The 17524-nt window shown below is 53.8% G+C and overlaps 1 protein-coding gene and 1 long non-coding RNA gene across 4 annotated transcripts in view; one reads left to right on the forward strand and one right to left on the reverse strand.

Moving 5' to 3' along the window:
• Positions 1–17524, reverse strand: part of CPNE5 (copine 5) — a 103732-nt gene that overhangs the window by 15920 nt on the left and 70288 nt on the right. For all 3 annotated transcript variants that reach the window (XM_043907319.1, XM_043907317.1, XM_043907318.1), the window contains 3 exons: positions 8232–8273; positions 5431–5506; positions 411–464 (listed from right to left, as the gene is read on the reverse strand). In XM_043907319.1, coding sequence (XP_043763254.1) covers positions 411–464; positions 5431–5506; positions 8232–8273 — 172 coding nt within the window. The remainder of the gene's footprint in view (positions 1–410; positions 465–5430; positions 5507–8231; positions 8274–17524) is intronic.
• LOC122697009 lies at positions 367–14449 on the forward strand. Its single transcript, XR_006341980.1, has 3 exons — positions 367–504; positions 1090–1420; positions 14243–14449. It is a non-coding gene; the product is annotated as an uncharacterized LOC122697009 (long non-coding RNA).

Genomic DNA, 17524 nt, shown 5'->3' on the forward strand with positions numbered 1-17524 from the left:
TACCACCTTCCAGCTCTGTGACCTTGGCTGAGTCACTTCCCTGCCTGCGGCCTTGGTTTCCGCTCTTGTGACGAGGGGATGATAATGCCTGCCTCTTAAGGAAACAACCTGTGAAAAGCACCCCAACAGGGAATTTCCCAGAGTAAGAGCCCAATAAGTTCAAGTCCTTTTCCTTCCTGCAGGAAGAGCCCCCCACAGGAGTTTCTGTCTGGGATTTTTCATCCTGTATCACAGCACCCGTCCCCCCAACCCCCATTGCTCCGTCAGCCCCACCCCTCCCCACCCCCAGCCCCCAGGTCTGGTTCCCACGCCCTGCAGTAAAGCAAACAGACACACGTGACTCTGGCCACCAGACCTAGCTCGGGGCTCAGGAAGTCTACATCCGCATCAGAGAGGGGGTGGCTACTCACTGTGCCCGAATTCACATATTTCTTTTTCTTCATTTTCTTTTTTGGGTTTACCACCTGCCGAGAAAAACAAAACAAAACCAAACCCAGTTACCAGGTAAGAAGGAGCGTTTCTGAGCAGTCGGGGGGCTGGGTGTGGCCCTGGGGCAGAAGAGAAGGAGGAAGTCAAGGGTGACTAGGGAGACACAGAAGGAAGAAAGAGCTGGAGTTTAGGCACAGGTGGGACCTTCAGGTGGGAGGTCTGGCCAGCCGAGCAGGTGGAAACCGGGGAGAGAAGTCTCTGGGGAGAAACCCAGAACAACCTCAGAACCGCCCCAGGCCTGGAGGCCACGCGGAGGATCTGGTGCTGCCTGACGTATTCGGAGGACAACAGTCACCAGGCAGGCTGCTGAGACGGGGGCACGTCGCAGCCCCAAGACTACACTATGCCTGGGTCTCCCAGTCTGTCCCATGAGGCTGTGGTGCTTCTAGAATTTACTGCATCTCAAATGTCTACTCCAGAGCAGCTCTCCCACCAGAGGGGAATGAACATGGACTCCTGGGGGTCTGGGCGTTGCCAAAAGACCTGGCCACAAGCACATGTCTTTGAAGTCATCTCTGTTATCTTTAAATTAGCCTGTATTCCACATTTGCACTCTCTAATTATAACTGTTTTAATATTAAAGCACTGTTTTGTTCTCAGATCTTCCTGTGAAGTGGGCAGTGAGAAAACATCCTGTTTGTTCTGGGGTTTCCAGCACCACTGGGCATGCACAGCCCCTCCCTGCCTCCCCGTGTACCAGCCTCTCCAGCCCTAAGCGGCTGCACCCAAACGGCATGAAGGGGACCAGCACCCTCTAGGGGCCAGCAACCTCCCCACTCCTGGGCTGGAGCTCGAAGCCTTCTCCTCTCCCTCTCCTCACATCCCCAGCGTCTCCAGGGTCCCCAGGGCTGGTATGGGGTCTACCCTCCTGTGCAAAGGGGGCACTGAGTGGCTCCCAGGACCAGGAGCTATGCAGGCTCTGGATACAAAGGTGAGTGAGACATCGCCCCCACCCCTGAGGATGTCATGGTCTTGGGGAGGCCGGGGAGGGTGCGGGGAGGTAGGAAGTATGATAAGGTGTTCCCAGGTGGCGCCAGTGTAAAGAACCTGCCTGTCAATGCAGAAGACCTAAGAGATGTGGGTTCAATCCCTGGGTCAGGAAGATTCCCCTGGAGCAGGAAATGGCAGCCTACTCCAGTATTCTTGCCTGGAGAATCCCATGGACAGAAGAGCCTGGTGAGCTACCCGTCCATGGGGTCACAGAGTCAGACACGACTGAAGCAGCTTAGCACACACACACGCACTTAGTATGATAAACAGGTAACAGGCCTGTTTTCAGTGGGGGAGGAGGGAACAGGAGCACCCTCTTCAGACTTGGTGGGTGTGCAGGTAGGGCCTTCCTGCGGGAGGAGCATCACAGGCCGTCTCTGAGGCCCGGTAAAGACCCAACCAGGTGAAGAAGATCAAAGGGAGCCCCAGCTGAGGCACCAGCACAAATGGAGCCGCAGGGCCTGAGCCACTATGGAGGTGCAGAGAGCCTTGGGTGGCATAATGGGGCAGAAAGCGAGGGTGGGCAGAGGGACAGGGAGCAGGCCAGACCCTGGGGGCTCCTAGAGCCGTGATGTATATGGCCGCTCATATACGCCCCCCGCTCAGCTGCACAGAGTCTGCAAGTCACAGGGGCATGATGCTCGGGTGAAGGAGCTCGGCCTTACCTTGCAGGTAAAGGGCCCTGTCGGACATCAGTTGGGATGGAGGGTTCCCCCGCTCCCCTGGGTGAACCAGGCTGAGACAGCGGGTGAAGTAAATAGCCAGGTAGTAAGCAGGGCAGCAACGTGGTCAATTACCATTTTGTAGGCACCTTTGGGTTACTGAGTCGAAGCGGAAAGGCCAAGAGGGGGCTGGCGCAAAGCCCCCCACCCCCCACAGGGGAGATGGTGACGGTGGGGGTGGACGGGAAGGAAGGGGACAAACCTCAGAATATTCAGGTGGCAGGAGAAGCAGGATTCAATCGTGGACTGGGTGTGGGATGCGGGGCGGGAGGCATCAGGGATGCCTCCCCAAGGGCCGTGGTCCCTGTGATGATGGCACAGGTCGGGGAACCGGCTGGCCCGAGGAGAGGAGGGTGGCAGGTGTGAGGCTGCCAGGGTTAATACCATGACGGGCGGCCTGGACCTAAGTTTTAGCTTCCCCCGAAATGGTAAGATTCCCTACCCCCATCAGGTAACCTGGAGCCAGCCAATCAATATGCGCCCAGTAAGAACAAAGGGAGAGCTGAAAAGCCCGCGAAAGTCTGTACCGATAGAATTACTTTGCAAACATGTAACCAATCCGCTTAAGCCAGCTACTAACCGCTTTTGCATATCTTATAAATTTGTGTACCAAGCTTGAGCTCGGCGCTTTTCTGACCCTGCACCACTGTGATGTTTGTGTCAGAAGGCCCTGGCTCGAGACAGTAATAAACTTCCCTTTTTGCGAGTTGCATTGTCTTGGAAGCCTTCTCTCTCTCCCCGCTCGGGGATTCGGACATCGGGCATAACAGCAGGGACTCTGGCCAGCGTATTCAGTTTAGGAGGCTGAGTCTGAGGAGCAGCCAGAGACAGCTGGGCACGTGCGGCAGACACCCAGGCTGACGCCAGGGCCTGAGATGAGGGTCTTTCCTGGCAGAAGCCTATCCTCTCTTCAGGCACTTCAGACACTAGAAAGGCCTTCCTGAGCCCAAACCAGCCTCCCACAGATACCCTCCACAGTGCCAGGCCTGCCCCTCAGCAGCCAGAATCTAATTCCTTTTCTACCTGACGGCGCTTCCAACATGTGCAGACAGCACTTTGGTTTGCCAGTGCTGCAGTTTCTCTCATTGTTCGCAAGGGAGCAGGGCTCAACGACAGAGAAAACAAGTCGATCTAACCTTTCCTGCTTTAAGCCTGAGAGATCATGGCCTCATCTGGGCCTGTCAAGCACCCTTAGAAGGTCAGACTCCAAGAGATCTGACCCCTCCCCTACCCTTCCCTAAAAATTTTCTTAGAAGACTCTAGGGACTTCCCTGGTGGTCCAGTGGTTGATTCTGTACTTCCAATGCAGGGGGTGGGGTTTAATCCCTGGTTGGGAAACTGAGATCCCACGTGCCATGTGGTATGGCCAAAAAAATGACTAAATAAGAGTTTGGAGGAGGGCTTCCCTGGTGGCTCAGGGGTAAAGAATCTGGCTGCCAGTGCAGGAGACACGGGTTCGATCCCTGATCCAGGAAGACCCCACATGCTGCAGAGCAATTAAACTCCTGCGTCACAACTGCGCTCTAGAGCCCACGTGCTGAGAAGCCAGTGCGCCACAACTAGAGAGGAGCCCCCGCTCGCCACAGCTAGATAAAAGCCCACACAGCAACAAAGACCCAGCAGGGCCAAAAATAAATAAATTTAAAAAAGAGAGAGTCCAGAGAAAGACAGAGCCCACTGTGTGGGCGAGAGAAGAGAGACAGCTCCATCCTTTGTCCTTGCAGAAAACAAAGCAATTAACTGCGAGTGTCAGAGCTCTCACAAAGCAATTCATCCACGTTCCATTCTCACAAATAGCCTTGTTGAATTCAGTGTGGGTGTATAATAAGCACCTACTGTGTGCCTAGGAAGACCCAGGCCAACGTGAATAGGGCAACAGAAAGGGCTATCACTGAGTCTGCCCTTGGGGCGCTTCGGTCCAGCTGGAACACAAGACCTGTCCACTCGGGACAGAGATACAGGTTGAGGGAGTAACGCAAGGAGGGACTCAGAGTCGGGGATGGGAGTCAAAGCCAGCTCTGCGACTTCACTTGCTGAGTGATATGAGGACAGGGCCAGCTCGTAGGACGGTTGTGAAATGTAAATCTCCTGGCACCCAGGCGCTCGACAGATGATACTAGGAGATAGCACTGACGTAATGCGCACCAGGGGCAGGCGTGGTTCTAGTAATTTAATTCTCAGTGTGCATGGCAGAGGGGGGCAGGAACTCAACCAGGGTCACCCAGCTTATACATGGTAGAGCCGGGATAGGAACCCTGGGCCGTAAACTAGGGTTACAAGCATCTGCAGTTCAGTGGGTCTGGCAAGAACTATGCCGTCCATGGAGTCGCCTCACTTCTGTGCCAGCAAACAGGTCACCAGAGGAGCAGGGCCTGAACTGGATCTGTGAGGTTGGGAGCATATCCCAACAGAAGAGCACACACAGGCAGAGGCTCAGTGTAGAGACTGTCCTGAAGGCAGACGCTCTTATCTGCCAAGAGACTGGGCGTCTTGTCTGAGGTTCCCTAGTCTAGACGGAGGCGCCCTGGCTCCTGTCCCTCTCTTTCCTTCTAGGACAGGGAAGACACTCTGCAGGCCCTGCAACTGCTCTGATGAAAGGGAGGACTCAGGACCTCGGGTCTGGAGCCAGGAACCTGCTGATACCGTGCCCTACCTCCTGCCCCACCTGCACTTCTATCCCCTTGCCTGGTTGGAAGAGCTCTCTTCCGGGCTGCTGCTGCCGCTGCTAAGTCACTTCAGTCGTGTCCGACTCTGTGCAACCCCACAGACGGCAGCCCACCAGGCTCCCCCGTCCCTGGGATTCTCCAGGCAAGAACACTGGAGTGGGTTGCCATTTCCTTCTCCAGCACATGAAAGGGAAAAGTGAAAGCGAAGTCGCTCAGTACTCTTAGCGACCCCATGGACTGCAGCCTACCAGGCTCCTCTGTCCATGGGATTTTCCAGGCAAGAGTACTGGAGTGGGGAGCCATTGCCTTCTCCACTTTGGGGCTGAGGGTGTGGAATATAACTCAATGATCTGGAGTCAGATAAACTTAGATCGTTGGCCTCTTCTGCCACTTTCTGGACTTGGGTCAAGTCCCCTCACTTCTCGGAGATTCAGTCTCTTGAACTATGAAATAGGACAATAACACCCACCTCACAGGAGAAGAGGCAAAGACCCCAGCCAGGGCTCCCTGTGGGCCTCAGAGACTGTGGGAGCTACGTATCGTCAGAGCAAAGCCCACCTCACCTCATAGATGTTGAACTGGCTCTGCCCGCGGGCCAGCTCCCGGTAGCTGGTGGTGAACTCCCCAATGAAGTCATGGCTGCAAGGGAAGGGTGCTGCTGAGAATGCAGACACGAGGCCCAGGATGTGCACGGCTGCTCACACCCATCCCGCCACCCCTCACGTCCCTACCCCGGGCTCCAGCTCTGCCCCATGCCTCTGCTCCAGGGCTCCACGCCAGCAGAGACGGTGGGGCCCTGGGAAGAGCCGGGTGTCACCCATGGGGCCCAAAACTCAGTTGTAACCCAGCAAATAGCTGGGTCCTAGAGAATGGGACCTACTTCTCATACTTGAATTCCTACTTGAACAAACGAGCAATAGAAGGTATTCTGGAGACAACTGGGGACATTTGAATATGAAATGAATATTAGATCATATTCAAGAATTATTGTTCAATGTGTCTGGTGCTATAATGACATGTGTAGTTAGGTAGAAAAATGCCCTTATTTTTCAGACATTCCCAATGAGATATCTAGAGGTAAAAGTGCCATGATGTCTATAACTTAAACTACATCAGCAAAACACAGATAAAGCCACGTGGAACACTTGTCAGAGTCAGATGATAGGCTTAAAGTGTTCATTAAACTCTTCTCTTGACTTTTCTGTGCACTTGACATTTTTCCAATAACATGTTTTGAAAAGACATTTAGCGCTAGGTCAGTCCAGGCAGCTTGAAGTGTTTTCTGCAGTGTTTACATCTTCTGCATCTCTGCCCCACAAGTGTGTGTTGATGTGAAGTGCAGCAGAACCTTGTACAAAGCGGAACTCCCCTCCCTCCTGTGGGTGGCTGCCTTTCACCATCACTGTCCCATAGCCGGGCAGTGGTGAACATGCTGGGTGGAAGCACCTGCTGGAGTGTGATACCTTGAGTCCACACTGTGTTTTTTCTACATATTTACAGCTTTCAGCCTTCAGATTTTGAGCTCCTCAATGGTGGGACCCAATGGCATCTGGTGGCCACCTCCAACTGTTGTTCAGCCTCTCCATCATCTCTGACTCTTTGCGACCCCGTGGACCGCAGCAAGCCAGGTCTCCCTGGGCTTCACTATCTCCCGGAATTTCCTCAAACTCATGTCCATTGAGTCGGTGATGCCATCCAACCATCTCATCCCCTGCCACCCCCTTCTCCTCCTGCCCTCAATCCGTCCCAGAATCAGGGTCTTTTCAATGACTTGGCTCTTCACATCAGGTGGCCAAAGTATTGGAGCTTCAGCTTCAGCATCAGTCCTTCCAATGAATATTCAGGGTTGACTTCCTTTAGGATGGACTGGTTTGATCTCCTTGCAGTCCAAGGGACTCTCAGGAGTCTTCTTCAGCACCACACTTTGCAAGCATTAATTTCTCGGCACTCAGCCTTCTTTATGGTCCAATTCTCACATCTGCACATGACTACTGGAAAAACCATTGCTTTGACTATATGGACCTTTGTCGGCAAAGTGATGTCTCTGCTCTTGAGTACACTGTCTAGGTTTGTCATAGCTTTTCTTCCAAGGAGCAAGTGTCTTTTAATTTCATGGCTGCAGTCACCATCTGCAGTGATTTTGGAGCCCAAGAAAAATGAAATCTGTCACTGTTTCCACTTTTCCCCATCTGTTTGCCATGAAGTGATGGGACTGGATGCCATGATCTTAGTTTTTTGAGTCTTGCATTTTAAGCCAGCTTTTTCAAGCCACTTCCAGCTTCCCTGGCAAAGGTGAAGCATGGGGAACCCCAGGGTAAGATGATGAGGTGAGTGCTGGGTGGAAGCCTGATGAGGCCCACTTGCCTGTGATGTGGTTAAAGTGGAGAGAGGAGGGGCCAGGGTGAGTTGGCAGAGGTAGTGTTGGTGCTGGAGCTTCTCTATCAGAAGATGTTGGAAAGGTGAGCTCCTTGGAAGAAGCTGGGGCCTGATTTAGAGCTGCGTGTGCACCTCTCTCCACGGCATTCCCTGTCCACGTCTCAGACTTAGAGGCACCAGTGGAGACTGCAGGGCTTAAAGCCCCTCTGCTCAGCCCCTGTAGCACCACAGGAGGCAGGGCTCACAAAAGTCAGGAGGGATGGCATGCTTGGATCTGGTTCAACTGGCAAGAGTGGGTAAGGGTTCTACTAAAGTTGTGAGAGGCCTATTCTGGTCCTGTCTATGGATTCCCAGGAATACCGGCTCCTTGGGGGCACTTAGATGCACAGAAGAGGAAGACCCTGGCCCTTCCCAGTGCTGGACTCAGTTCTCCTCGGACTCTGCCTTCTGGCTCCTGGGCCCATTCGTCTGCGTCAAAGCTTACCTCCCCCAAATCCTGCTCCCTCAGGCCCTGCTCCCTGCAAACAGCTCTTCTGAGGAGTCAAGGGCCTCCCTGCTGGATTTCAGGAAGTCTCTGAGGGCCAGCTTGTCTTCTGCACTTAGATCACCCCACAATGCTTAGCCTCACACAGAGCACATGATCACCAACGCTCAGGAGGTCACTAACATCTGTCTGTACCTTAGAACATGCACATTTCAGAAAATCCTAAATTCTCCCAAGTGTGGGGGAGACTTTAGACACTGGGCTGGCCACTAGACAACTATTTGAGGAAAAGAGGCCTCTTACTCCCCTTGCGCCACGTCCTATAGGACACTGGCCTTCTGGTGCCTCAGCGGAGCTGGGCAGGGATGAGGAAAACCCAGGCCCCTCACCCCAGAGCTGCCATGTGTGGGGGGCCTGGGCAGAGCTCTCTCCTCGAGAGCAAGACCCGCCCTCCTCCCAGGGGCGGCCCCCTCCCAGCTCACCTGCTGTCCTTCTGCAGCTTACCTGCCGTCTCGATCCCAGTCGTACACCTCCACCTTGATGGTCCTGTAAGGCAAAGAGCCCGTGGTGGAATGGACTTCACCCAGCACCTGTGTGGCCTGAGGATGGGGCCCTTCTCCTGCTCTTAGGCCAAAAGAGGATATAGGAACACCCAGCAGGCTCCCAGGGCCCGTGGTGGAGAGACCCAGGAGACAAAGGAGCAATTCTGCAGCCCCAAAACTGCATAGAGACTTCCCTGAATTTCAGGCCAGATGGAGAGAAGCCATCTCAGACTCTAGTTCTCAGACTCCACCTTCCCCTTGCCACCCCAAAGGAGGCACAGGTCCCAGCATGAAGCCCTACTCTGAGTCTATTGGGGTGGGACTGTCGTAGCGGGAGTGTGGTGTTCCCTAGACCCAAGACCTAAGCAGGGTGGGCTCTCCTGGGGCGGAGTCACAAGACTGTGTGGTGGGATGCTGGGGTCCGAGGAGTCTGAGTGGTGGGGAACCCCCCGACCCCCGCAGCCCATCATGGGTGGGCTCAGGGGCCCTGACTTGGGGATGGCCCTCCAAGCTTTTCCATGCCAGACTGGCTCCCGAGTGAGGGCGTAATTATCTTCACATTTTAGCCTGGCTGCTTTAATTAGTTTGTTTTGACTCCTGAGCTCCATGCTGGGCTTTGGGAGCCCATTTTATTTTTAGCCCGTTTCCATGGCAGCAGGCTAGCAGACCAGAGGCGGAGGAGGGTGGTGGAGGGTTGCAGGTTAACCCTTGGTGCCAGCCGTCCTCCAGGAATGCCCAGGGACGGGGCAGACACTGGGTCCCTCTGCGGGGTCAGGGTCTGGGGAGGTGGGAGAGGTATGGGGGGCACCGGGGTCTCCAGCCTTCAGTTCTAAATAGGGCAGGCAGAGGCAGCTGCCTGGGCTGGTGTTCTATGAATATCTCATCATTCCGCCCGTGGCCACAGCCCAGCTCCTCAGGGCTGCAGGGAGTTGGCCTTGGGGTTCCGGAGCTCCCAGAAGGAGGCGCTGTCTGCCTTCAGATGAGCCTCCTTGGGGCCTGGGGGTGGGTGTGGATTCTCCCGCATTGGCATAGAAACAGTTCTGGAAATGGAGGGGTGCCCCAGAGGTTGGGCAGCAACTGGATTTTTTGTTACCAAAATGTGAAATGGCGCGGGCACAGAAGCCCACCAATTAGAGAAATCCTTTGAATTCCTGTGAAAAACAAAACACTACATCTCTCTGAGGTGAATTATTATGGGAAGAAAAAAGAACCTCTAGTCCTCTGAAGATGGGCTGGTGGTCTGGAAGGAGTGGAAAGTGGCTGGGGTGTGGACTGGGATGCTGGGCCCTGAGCAGTGGGACCTGGAGATGTCACTTAACCTCACCGAGCCACGAAATCATTTTGAAGGAGGAACAGTAAGGGGCCCTGGGGCTTCTCCAGTGGCTCAGCGGTAAAGAATCCGCCTGCCAAGCAGGAGATGCATGTTTGAGTCCTGGGTGAGGAAGATCCCCTGGAGAAGGAAATGGCAACACACTCCAGTATTCTTGCCTGGGAAATCCCATGGATGGAGGAGCCTGGCGGGCCACAGTCAAGCAAGAGTCAGGCAGGACTTAGCAACTAAGCAACAACTAAGGGCCACACAGCACAGCTGTGGGGACAGGTTGGTAAAGGCGCCTGACGTGCATTGGGTCTCTAAAAATGCCTCCTTCTCTCCACTTTAGCATTCAGGCCACACTTGGGATAGTTTTTCACATGGAGTTTACTTAAATGAGGGGCACCTGAGCCTGGGTACCTGGGCTCTGCAACTTCTGATTCCTAGAATGACGAGGCTGAAAGTGACCTTGGCAGCATCCTAGTCTGGCTACCTGGCAGATCACCAGGGAGCTTTTCAGACACACAGACCACCCCCCACCCCCAGGTCCAATTCTTGGCAGTTCTGGGCAGGGCCCAGGAATCTAGGTTGAAAGTCTCCACAAGTGCTACTGTAATGCATTTTCTGGAGACATGACCTCCAGCCACTGGTTTTCAGTTGGGGAAACTGAGCCCTAAGGACACCCAGTGACTTGTCCAGGGTCACACAGCTGGTGAGGGTCTGAGCCAGGACTCTGCTCCCCAATGTCTTCCAGTCCTTCCCCAGAGCCTCCCCCTCCAGCTCTGCAGGGACCTCAGCAAGGAGTCCCTCCCCTTGGATCACCAACACTAATCCCTCAGGTGACCAGATCAGGGACAGCCCCATGCTCAGAGGCTGTGGAAGGACCCTACCCATAGCCACAGCCTTAGAGATCCAAAAAAATCACCGGGGAGGTTTTTTAAAAATCCCATCGCCAGAAGGCATGTTCAATTGGTACGGAAAGGACTCCGGCACGGGTAGTTTTTACAAGTCCCTTGGCTGATTCTAATGTGCTGCCAGAGCCTCTAACCTCTCTAGATGAAATGACTGTTTTTCAAACTTGGTTACACATCGGATCCCATGGGGGAGCTTTAGCAATCCTGATGGTGAGGCCTCACCCCAGAGATTCAGAATCAATTGGCCCGGGGGTGCAGCCTGTGCAGGGAATTGTTAAAAGCTCCTCAGGGAATGGGAAGTTGCAGCTGAGGTTGAGACCACTGAGGGTGAGATTCCTGAGCAATCAAGGATCCAGGGATGGCTGCGAGGGGTGATGGTGGGGGTGATGTCACAGGAGCCTGGATGCTGCAACCTCCAGAACCGGGGAAGAAGGAGGTGCCCAGAGATGGGGGAGGCAGTGGCAGAAGCCAGACACAGCTTTGACTACTTACTAACAGCTCTGTCACCGTCCAGCCCTGGCTGGGCAGCCCCAGGTCACCCTGTGTGCCACTCCTAGGTTGCACGTCTTGGCTCCCAATCCCTGAGCACTGGCCCAGCCAGGGCTCATGTCAGGTTGTGACTTCTGGGGTCATCACCCAGGAGAAGGGGCTCCAGGGTGTGGGACAATGAAATGACATCAAACAATGAACATCTGTTTGGCATAAAAAGGCTCAGAACACAGAGCACCTCACCTGGGAGGCAGTGAGGCAGAAAGGGGAGACAGTGGTCTCCGGAGCAGGCAGCCCTGGGTGGCAAGCCCAGCTTTTCCAGGCGCTTAGCTGTGTGGCCCTGGGCAACTGGCTTCACCCTCAGAGACTGTTTTGCACACTTGCTCAGTTGCTGTAGTCGTGTCCGACTCTGTGTGACCCACTAGACTAGCCTGCCAGGCTCCTCTGTCCCTGGGATTCTCCAGGCAAGAATACTGGAATGGTTTGCCATGCCCTCCTCCAGGGGATCTTCCCGAATCAGGGATCGAACCCGTGTCTCCTGCATCTCCTGTGTCGCAGGCAGGTTCTTTACTGCTGAGCCACTGGGGAAGCCCTGGAGACTCCTCCTCTGTGAAATGGGATAATCACACCCACTTTACGATTGCCATCAGAAGGCAACCACATTGTTCACACAGTTGGCACTGGACACATGTTTGTTCCATCTAAAACGTTCAAGCCTTTTTTCTAAACTCCCGTCTCCCAAACAATCCTCATTCAGCATATAAATGTCAGCTCCACAAGGCCATGGGTTTTTGTTCCTTTTGTACACTGCTGTATCTTCGGCCTCCAGAACAGTGCCTGGTATCTATTAGGTAATATGCGTGCATATGTGTGAAGTCGCTTCAGTCGTGTCCGACTCTTTGCTACCCTGCGGTCTGTAGCTCGCCAGTTTCTTCTGTCCATGGGATTTTCCAGGCAGGAATACTGGAGTGGGATGCTATACCCTCCTCCAGGGGATCTTCCTGACCCAAGGATCGAACCCATGTCTCCTGCAGCTCCCAAACTGTACGTGCATTCTTTACTGCTGAGCCACCAGGAACGCCCGTTAGGTAATATGCTGCTGCTGCTGCTGCTAAGTCACTTCAGTCGTGTCCGACTCTGTGCGACCCATAGATGGCAGCCCACCAGGCTGCCCCGTCCCTGGGATTCTCCAGGCAAGAACACTGGAGTGGGTTGCCATTTCCTTCTCCAGTGCATGCAAGTGAAAAGTGAAGGTGAAGCCGCTCAGTCATGTCCGACTCTTAGCAACCCCACGGACTGCAGCCCACCAGGCTCCTCCGTCCATGGGATTTTCCAGGCAAGAGTACTGGAGTGGGGTGCCATTGCCTTCTCCGGTTAGGTAATATACATCTTATTAAATACCTGTTGACTGACTAAGATGTCCTAAAACCTCGTGAAGTAGGCAAGAGTAACAAGACCCTCCTTCCACAAAATCCCAAAGGGAGAGACTTCCCTGGTGGTTCAGTGGCTAAGACTGTGCTCAAATGCAGAGGGCCTGGGTTCAATCCCTGGTCAAGGAACTAGATCCCACAGGCTGCAACGAAAGATCCAGCCTGCTGCAATGAAGATCGAAGATCCTGTAAGCCACAACTAAAACCAGTGCACCCAGATAAATAAATGTTTTTTAAAAAATTCCAAAGGGAGTGGCTTTCCCCAGAGCTGGTCAGTAGTGACACCAGGCCTCGGGGCTGGGAGCTGGTGTCCCATGGGTCTCTGAATGTGTGAGGCAGGGATGACAGAGCGCGGTGTGTGCGAGCCTCAGCAGGCCTGCAAGGATGGGGGACACTGGCAGAGACGCCCGGCTTCCCTCCCAGCACACCAAGCACCTCTGTCTGTAGCCTCCTCCGAGCCGAGCTGTGGATCTGCCCCTAAAGAACCTCTGCCTCTCCCAGGCAGGAGAAGGTACACTTCCCTGACGCTTACAAGTTCCCAGGGCAGACAGGCCCTGCGGGGTTCACCCTAAACTAACTGAGCCAGTCCATTACTCTGAGGTACTCTGGAGAGGAAGAGAAGCATCGAGCCTCTCGGGCCCAGGCAGGCAGGGAGACGTGAGAGCGGGGGCAGTGGGCAACCACTCTGCCTCCTCTGTCTGGGTGCAGGGGCACCCGTGTGAGCTGGGATCAGACACTCCTAACTGAGGCCATCGTACTGCGCCCGGCCCCTCCCAGGTGTGCAGTGGGGCTCAACTCGTTCAGTCCAGGGGGCCAGAGTTTCTCTGGCTCCTGGGAATCCTCTCCTCTCTCCAGGTGAAAACCCAGCACCCTGATCACTCTTTTAAAAGCTACTCATTCACCATGAGGGTGTGAGTGAGAGCAGCCCAACCTAGAGGAATTTGGTCGCGCAGAGACAAATCCTCAAGTCACGGAATATTCAAGGACAGAGCAGGGGGACTGCAGAAGGCAGGAAAAGAGCCTTCATCCCCCTACTGGGGGGCTAGATTCGTTCTGATCTGGATGCTATTTCCTCAGACTCCAGTTCTGCTCAGCCGGGGTGCTTGGGTTTGGCCTTATGTGGACTGGAAATACATTAAAGTTGGAGGGACCCCAAACTAGGGGAACCCCAAATCACAGGGTCAGACCAGAGGTGACTTCTGGAGAAGAGAAACGACCTTCTCCTTGCCCAGGAAAGTTACAGAATCTGTGGTCCTCCATTACCCCATCTGTGAAATGGGCACCTCAGTAGTACCACCTTCTACAGTTATTGTGAAATTTAAACTCATAAAATAAGATACTGTATTTCAACCAATTAGGACACAATTTGGCCCGTGTCCTAAAGACTCAGTAAATCTTAAAAAGATTAACTGGCTTCCACCCCCATCATCCCAAGAAAACTACCCTTTCTCAGCACATCCCTTGTTCTCACCCCAGACCCTCTTTTTTACAAGAGCAGATGATACTTCTGTTTGAACCCTCTTCTCATCTCTCCCGTGGCTATGACTGCCCGCCTCTGGACCCCTCTTTTCTCTCTGACATCCCCTCTTCTTTCTCCTGTTCCTGACCTGTGCCTTTCCCCTGGGGCCTTGGGCACCTCTACCAGCCCCTTCCTGGGGACCCCCAGATCCTGTTCTCCTCTGCCCTGAGTAGAACCCCACTGTCCCTGTCCCACAGCCACATACCCTGGCTCCCTGTCACACTTCCCATTTCCATCAGTGGTACCATCCCTCATCCTCCAAGCTCCAAACCCTGATAACCTCTTTGTCTCTTTCACTCCCACATCCAGGTAGATGTCAGGCCTTTGGAGTCTTCCTTCGACCTCCAGACTCAAAGCAGAACTGCCTCAGCCTGCAGGCAAATCTCTCCGAGAGCTGTTCTCCAATCCCACCACACTCGCCCATGTCTTGACCATTTGTCAGCAGAGCGCTGGAGTTTAAGAACACAGATTCTTGGGGAGGGAGGTGAGAGGGGGGTTCAGGATGGGGAACACATGTAAATCAGTGGCTGATTCATGCCAATGTATGGCAAAAACCACTACAATATTGTAAAGTAATTAGCCTCCAACTAATAAAAATAAATGGGAAAAAAAAAGTCCTTTGGCAGAAGTGGAAAAAGTAAAATAAAAGTTCTATAATTTAAAAAAATAAAATAAAATCAGTAAAAAGAGAAAAAAAAAAAAGGACACAGATTCTAGAGTCAGCCTGCTGGGGTCCAGCTCCTGGTATGACCCCTAACTGGCAGTAAGACCACTGACTGGCAGTAAGACCCTGGGTGAGTTACTTAACCTCGCTGGGCCTCAGTCTCCTTACCAGTGAGATGTGGGTGGTATTTGTACCTTTTTCAGAAGAGGTTACTAACTGTTGGGAGGATTAAATTAGTTCACATATATCAATTACCTCGAAAGTGTTATAGGAGCCTTTGCTGCTATGATTATGACCTGTCTGTCTCCCACCCTGGCCTGGGAGCAACCTCAGAAGGAGGCTTGGATCTGATAGCTCAGGGTATCCATGGCACCCAAGAAGGTGCCCAGTATCTGACTGGCTTAGAAGACAGGGCTCCTGGATTAAAGCTGATGTGTCCCGTGAGGCTGGAAGGGGTGGCCTGGAAGGCGTGGAAAGGGGCCTTGCTTTCCGGCACAAGGCCCACCCTCTCCTGCCCAGTGGGGCCTCCTAAATTCTAGCAGCTCCTGAGTGGCTGTTGGGTATGTAGGTGTCCCTAGGGCTCAGCAGGCCAGGATGACATTCACACCCCCGTCAGTCACACCACAGTCAGTCTGTTCCTGGCTTTGGAGGAGGGCCCAAGCTGCGTGGCCATCTCGGGGGCAGGGGGAGCCAGTCCAGGACTCAGCATGGGATGGGGGGATGGGAGCCCACCTGGACTTTCCTCGTGACCTGCACCTCCCCATCACCCCTCACCTCCTCCCATGACTGAAGAGTGAACCCAGGCCTCTAAGCCAGGCTGTCCTCCTGGCTGACCCTGACAAGGCTGGAGGCCCCTAGGAGTCCTTTCTCGGGATGCAGGGCTGTGGGGGGGTCAGCTGGACCCCCCCAAAGCCTCTAGGCAGTGGGCTCAGAAATCCCAATTCCTTCTATACCCCTGAGACTTGAGCTGCCACATCCTTCCATCCCCAACCTTGAACATCCCCCTCCTTTCCTCTCTATCCCAACCATTTTTCCTACAGCCCTGATCCCCAGGAACTGACCCCTCCTCAACCTTCCAACCTCCCCTGAGCCTCCTTTAAAAGACCCTATCGCTTCAACCCCCCCAATTCCCCACCACCCTAGAAGGCCCAGGACTTGGCCAGACACAGGAGTTTGTTTGCTGAAATACCTCTTTTTGTTTACAGCCTCATCTTGCACAGCTATTTAGCTATTTCAAATACATGTGTGCAAGGGGCTTCCCAGGCGGTCCAGGTGTTAAGACTCCATGATTCCACTGCAGAGGGTGTAGGTTCGATCCCTGGTCAGGGAACTAAGATCCTACATGTCATGCAGGGCGGCCAAAATAATACTACTAAAATAAAATACATGTGTGCACATGTGTGCTCCTTGTGGCCAGGCTATCATCCCCCTGAAAACGGACATGTGGCTGCTGCTGTTAGTCGCTAAGTCATGCCTGACTCTTTTGCAACCCTACGGACTGTAGCCCGCCAGGCTCCTCTGTCCATGGGAGTTCCCAGGCAAGAATACTGGAGTGTGCTGCCAGTTCCTTCTCCAGGAATCTCCCTGACCCAGGGATCAAACCTGCCTCTTCTGCTTGGCAGGAGGATTCTCTACCACTGAGCCACCTGGGAAGCCGGAAACGTGGCTACGTTCCTTTGAATGCCACACAGCTGCCCAGCACACAGTAGGTGCTCCATGACCACCTGCGGAATAAATTGTGGCGGTTTTGTCCCAGCCGAGAGGCAGGAAAAAGCAGCTGCTGCATCTCCTGGATCAGCAGCCTTAGAGGGAGGGAGACAGGGGCACCTGGAGGCCAACCATCTGCTCACTCCTGTCCCCTCACCCACCGCACATACCCTGTCAGTAGCCACTGGGAACAGAATACTGGGGAACCCACACCAATGCCACCAGTCGGGGTGCCCTGACGTGTCTGTTCTGACAGCCAAGTGTTCCTGTCGGAGGGGCCAGAAGAGGCCCAGCTCCCTCAGGGCCACCTGGGCAGTCCTGACCAAGGAGCCCCTACCAGCTCGCCCACCAGCTCTAGCAATCACCAGGGAACCAGGCTGGGTTCTTGTGACTAAACACGGACCAATTCCATGTTACAGCTCCATCCCACAAACCCCTCTCCCCCACCCGCTGCACTTACTACAATTTGTAATTATACGTTTCTTTGTGTGATTATTGGATTAATGTCTGCCTCCCCCACTAGCATGTAAACTCCGAGAGGTTGGGTGAAGGGTGAAGACTGTGTGTTCTGTTTTCCTGCTGACTTCCCAGCATCTAACGCAGTGCCTGTCACATGGCAGGGAGTCAATAAACATTTGTGGATGAAATGCTGAATGGTGTTTTATGCATTGTTGTTAGTCGCTAAGTCATGTCTGACTCTCTTGCAACCCCATAGACTGTAGCTTGCCAGGCTCCCCTGTCTTTGAGAATTCCCAGGCAAGAATACTGGAGTGGGTTGCCATTTCCTTCTCCAGGGAATCTTCCCGACCCAGGGATCAAATCTGTGTCTCCTGCATTGGCAGGTGGATACTTTACCGCTGAGCCACCAGGGAAGCATTTTATGCAAGAAAGAAAGAAAGACAGCACTAAGTCGCGTCTGACTCTTGCGATCCCATGAACTCTAGCCTGCCAGGCTCCTCTGTCCATGGGATTCTCCAGGCAAGAATACTGGAGTGGGTTGCCATTTTCTTCTCCAGGGGAGCTTCCCGACCCAGGAGTTGAACCCAGGTCTCCAAACCAGAGCCTTATTATATAGCTTGTATCATGTGAGCTTCATAGCAGCCCTACAAGGTAGGTGGATGTTTAAACACCCAATTTACAGATGAGGAAACTGAGGCTCAGACAGGCCAGAGTCTGCCCAGGTTGACAGTACCTTTTCATCACAGAGCCAGGATTAGAAA

This window comes from Cervus elaphus, chromosome 7, assembly GCF_910594005.1.
Source record: "Cervus elaphus chromosome 7, mCerEla1.1, whole genome shotgun sequence".
NCBI classification, from domain to species: domain Eukaryota; kingdom Metazoa; phylum Chordata; class Mammalia; order Artiodactyla; family Cervidae; genus Cervus; species Cervus elaphus.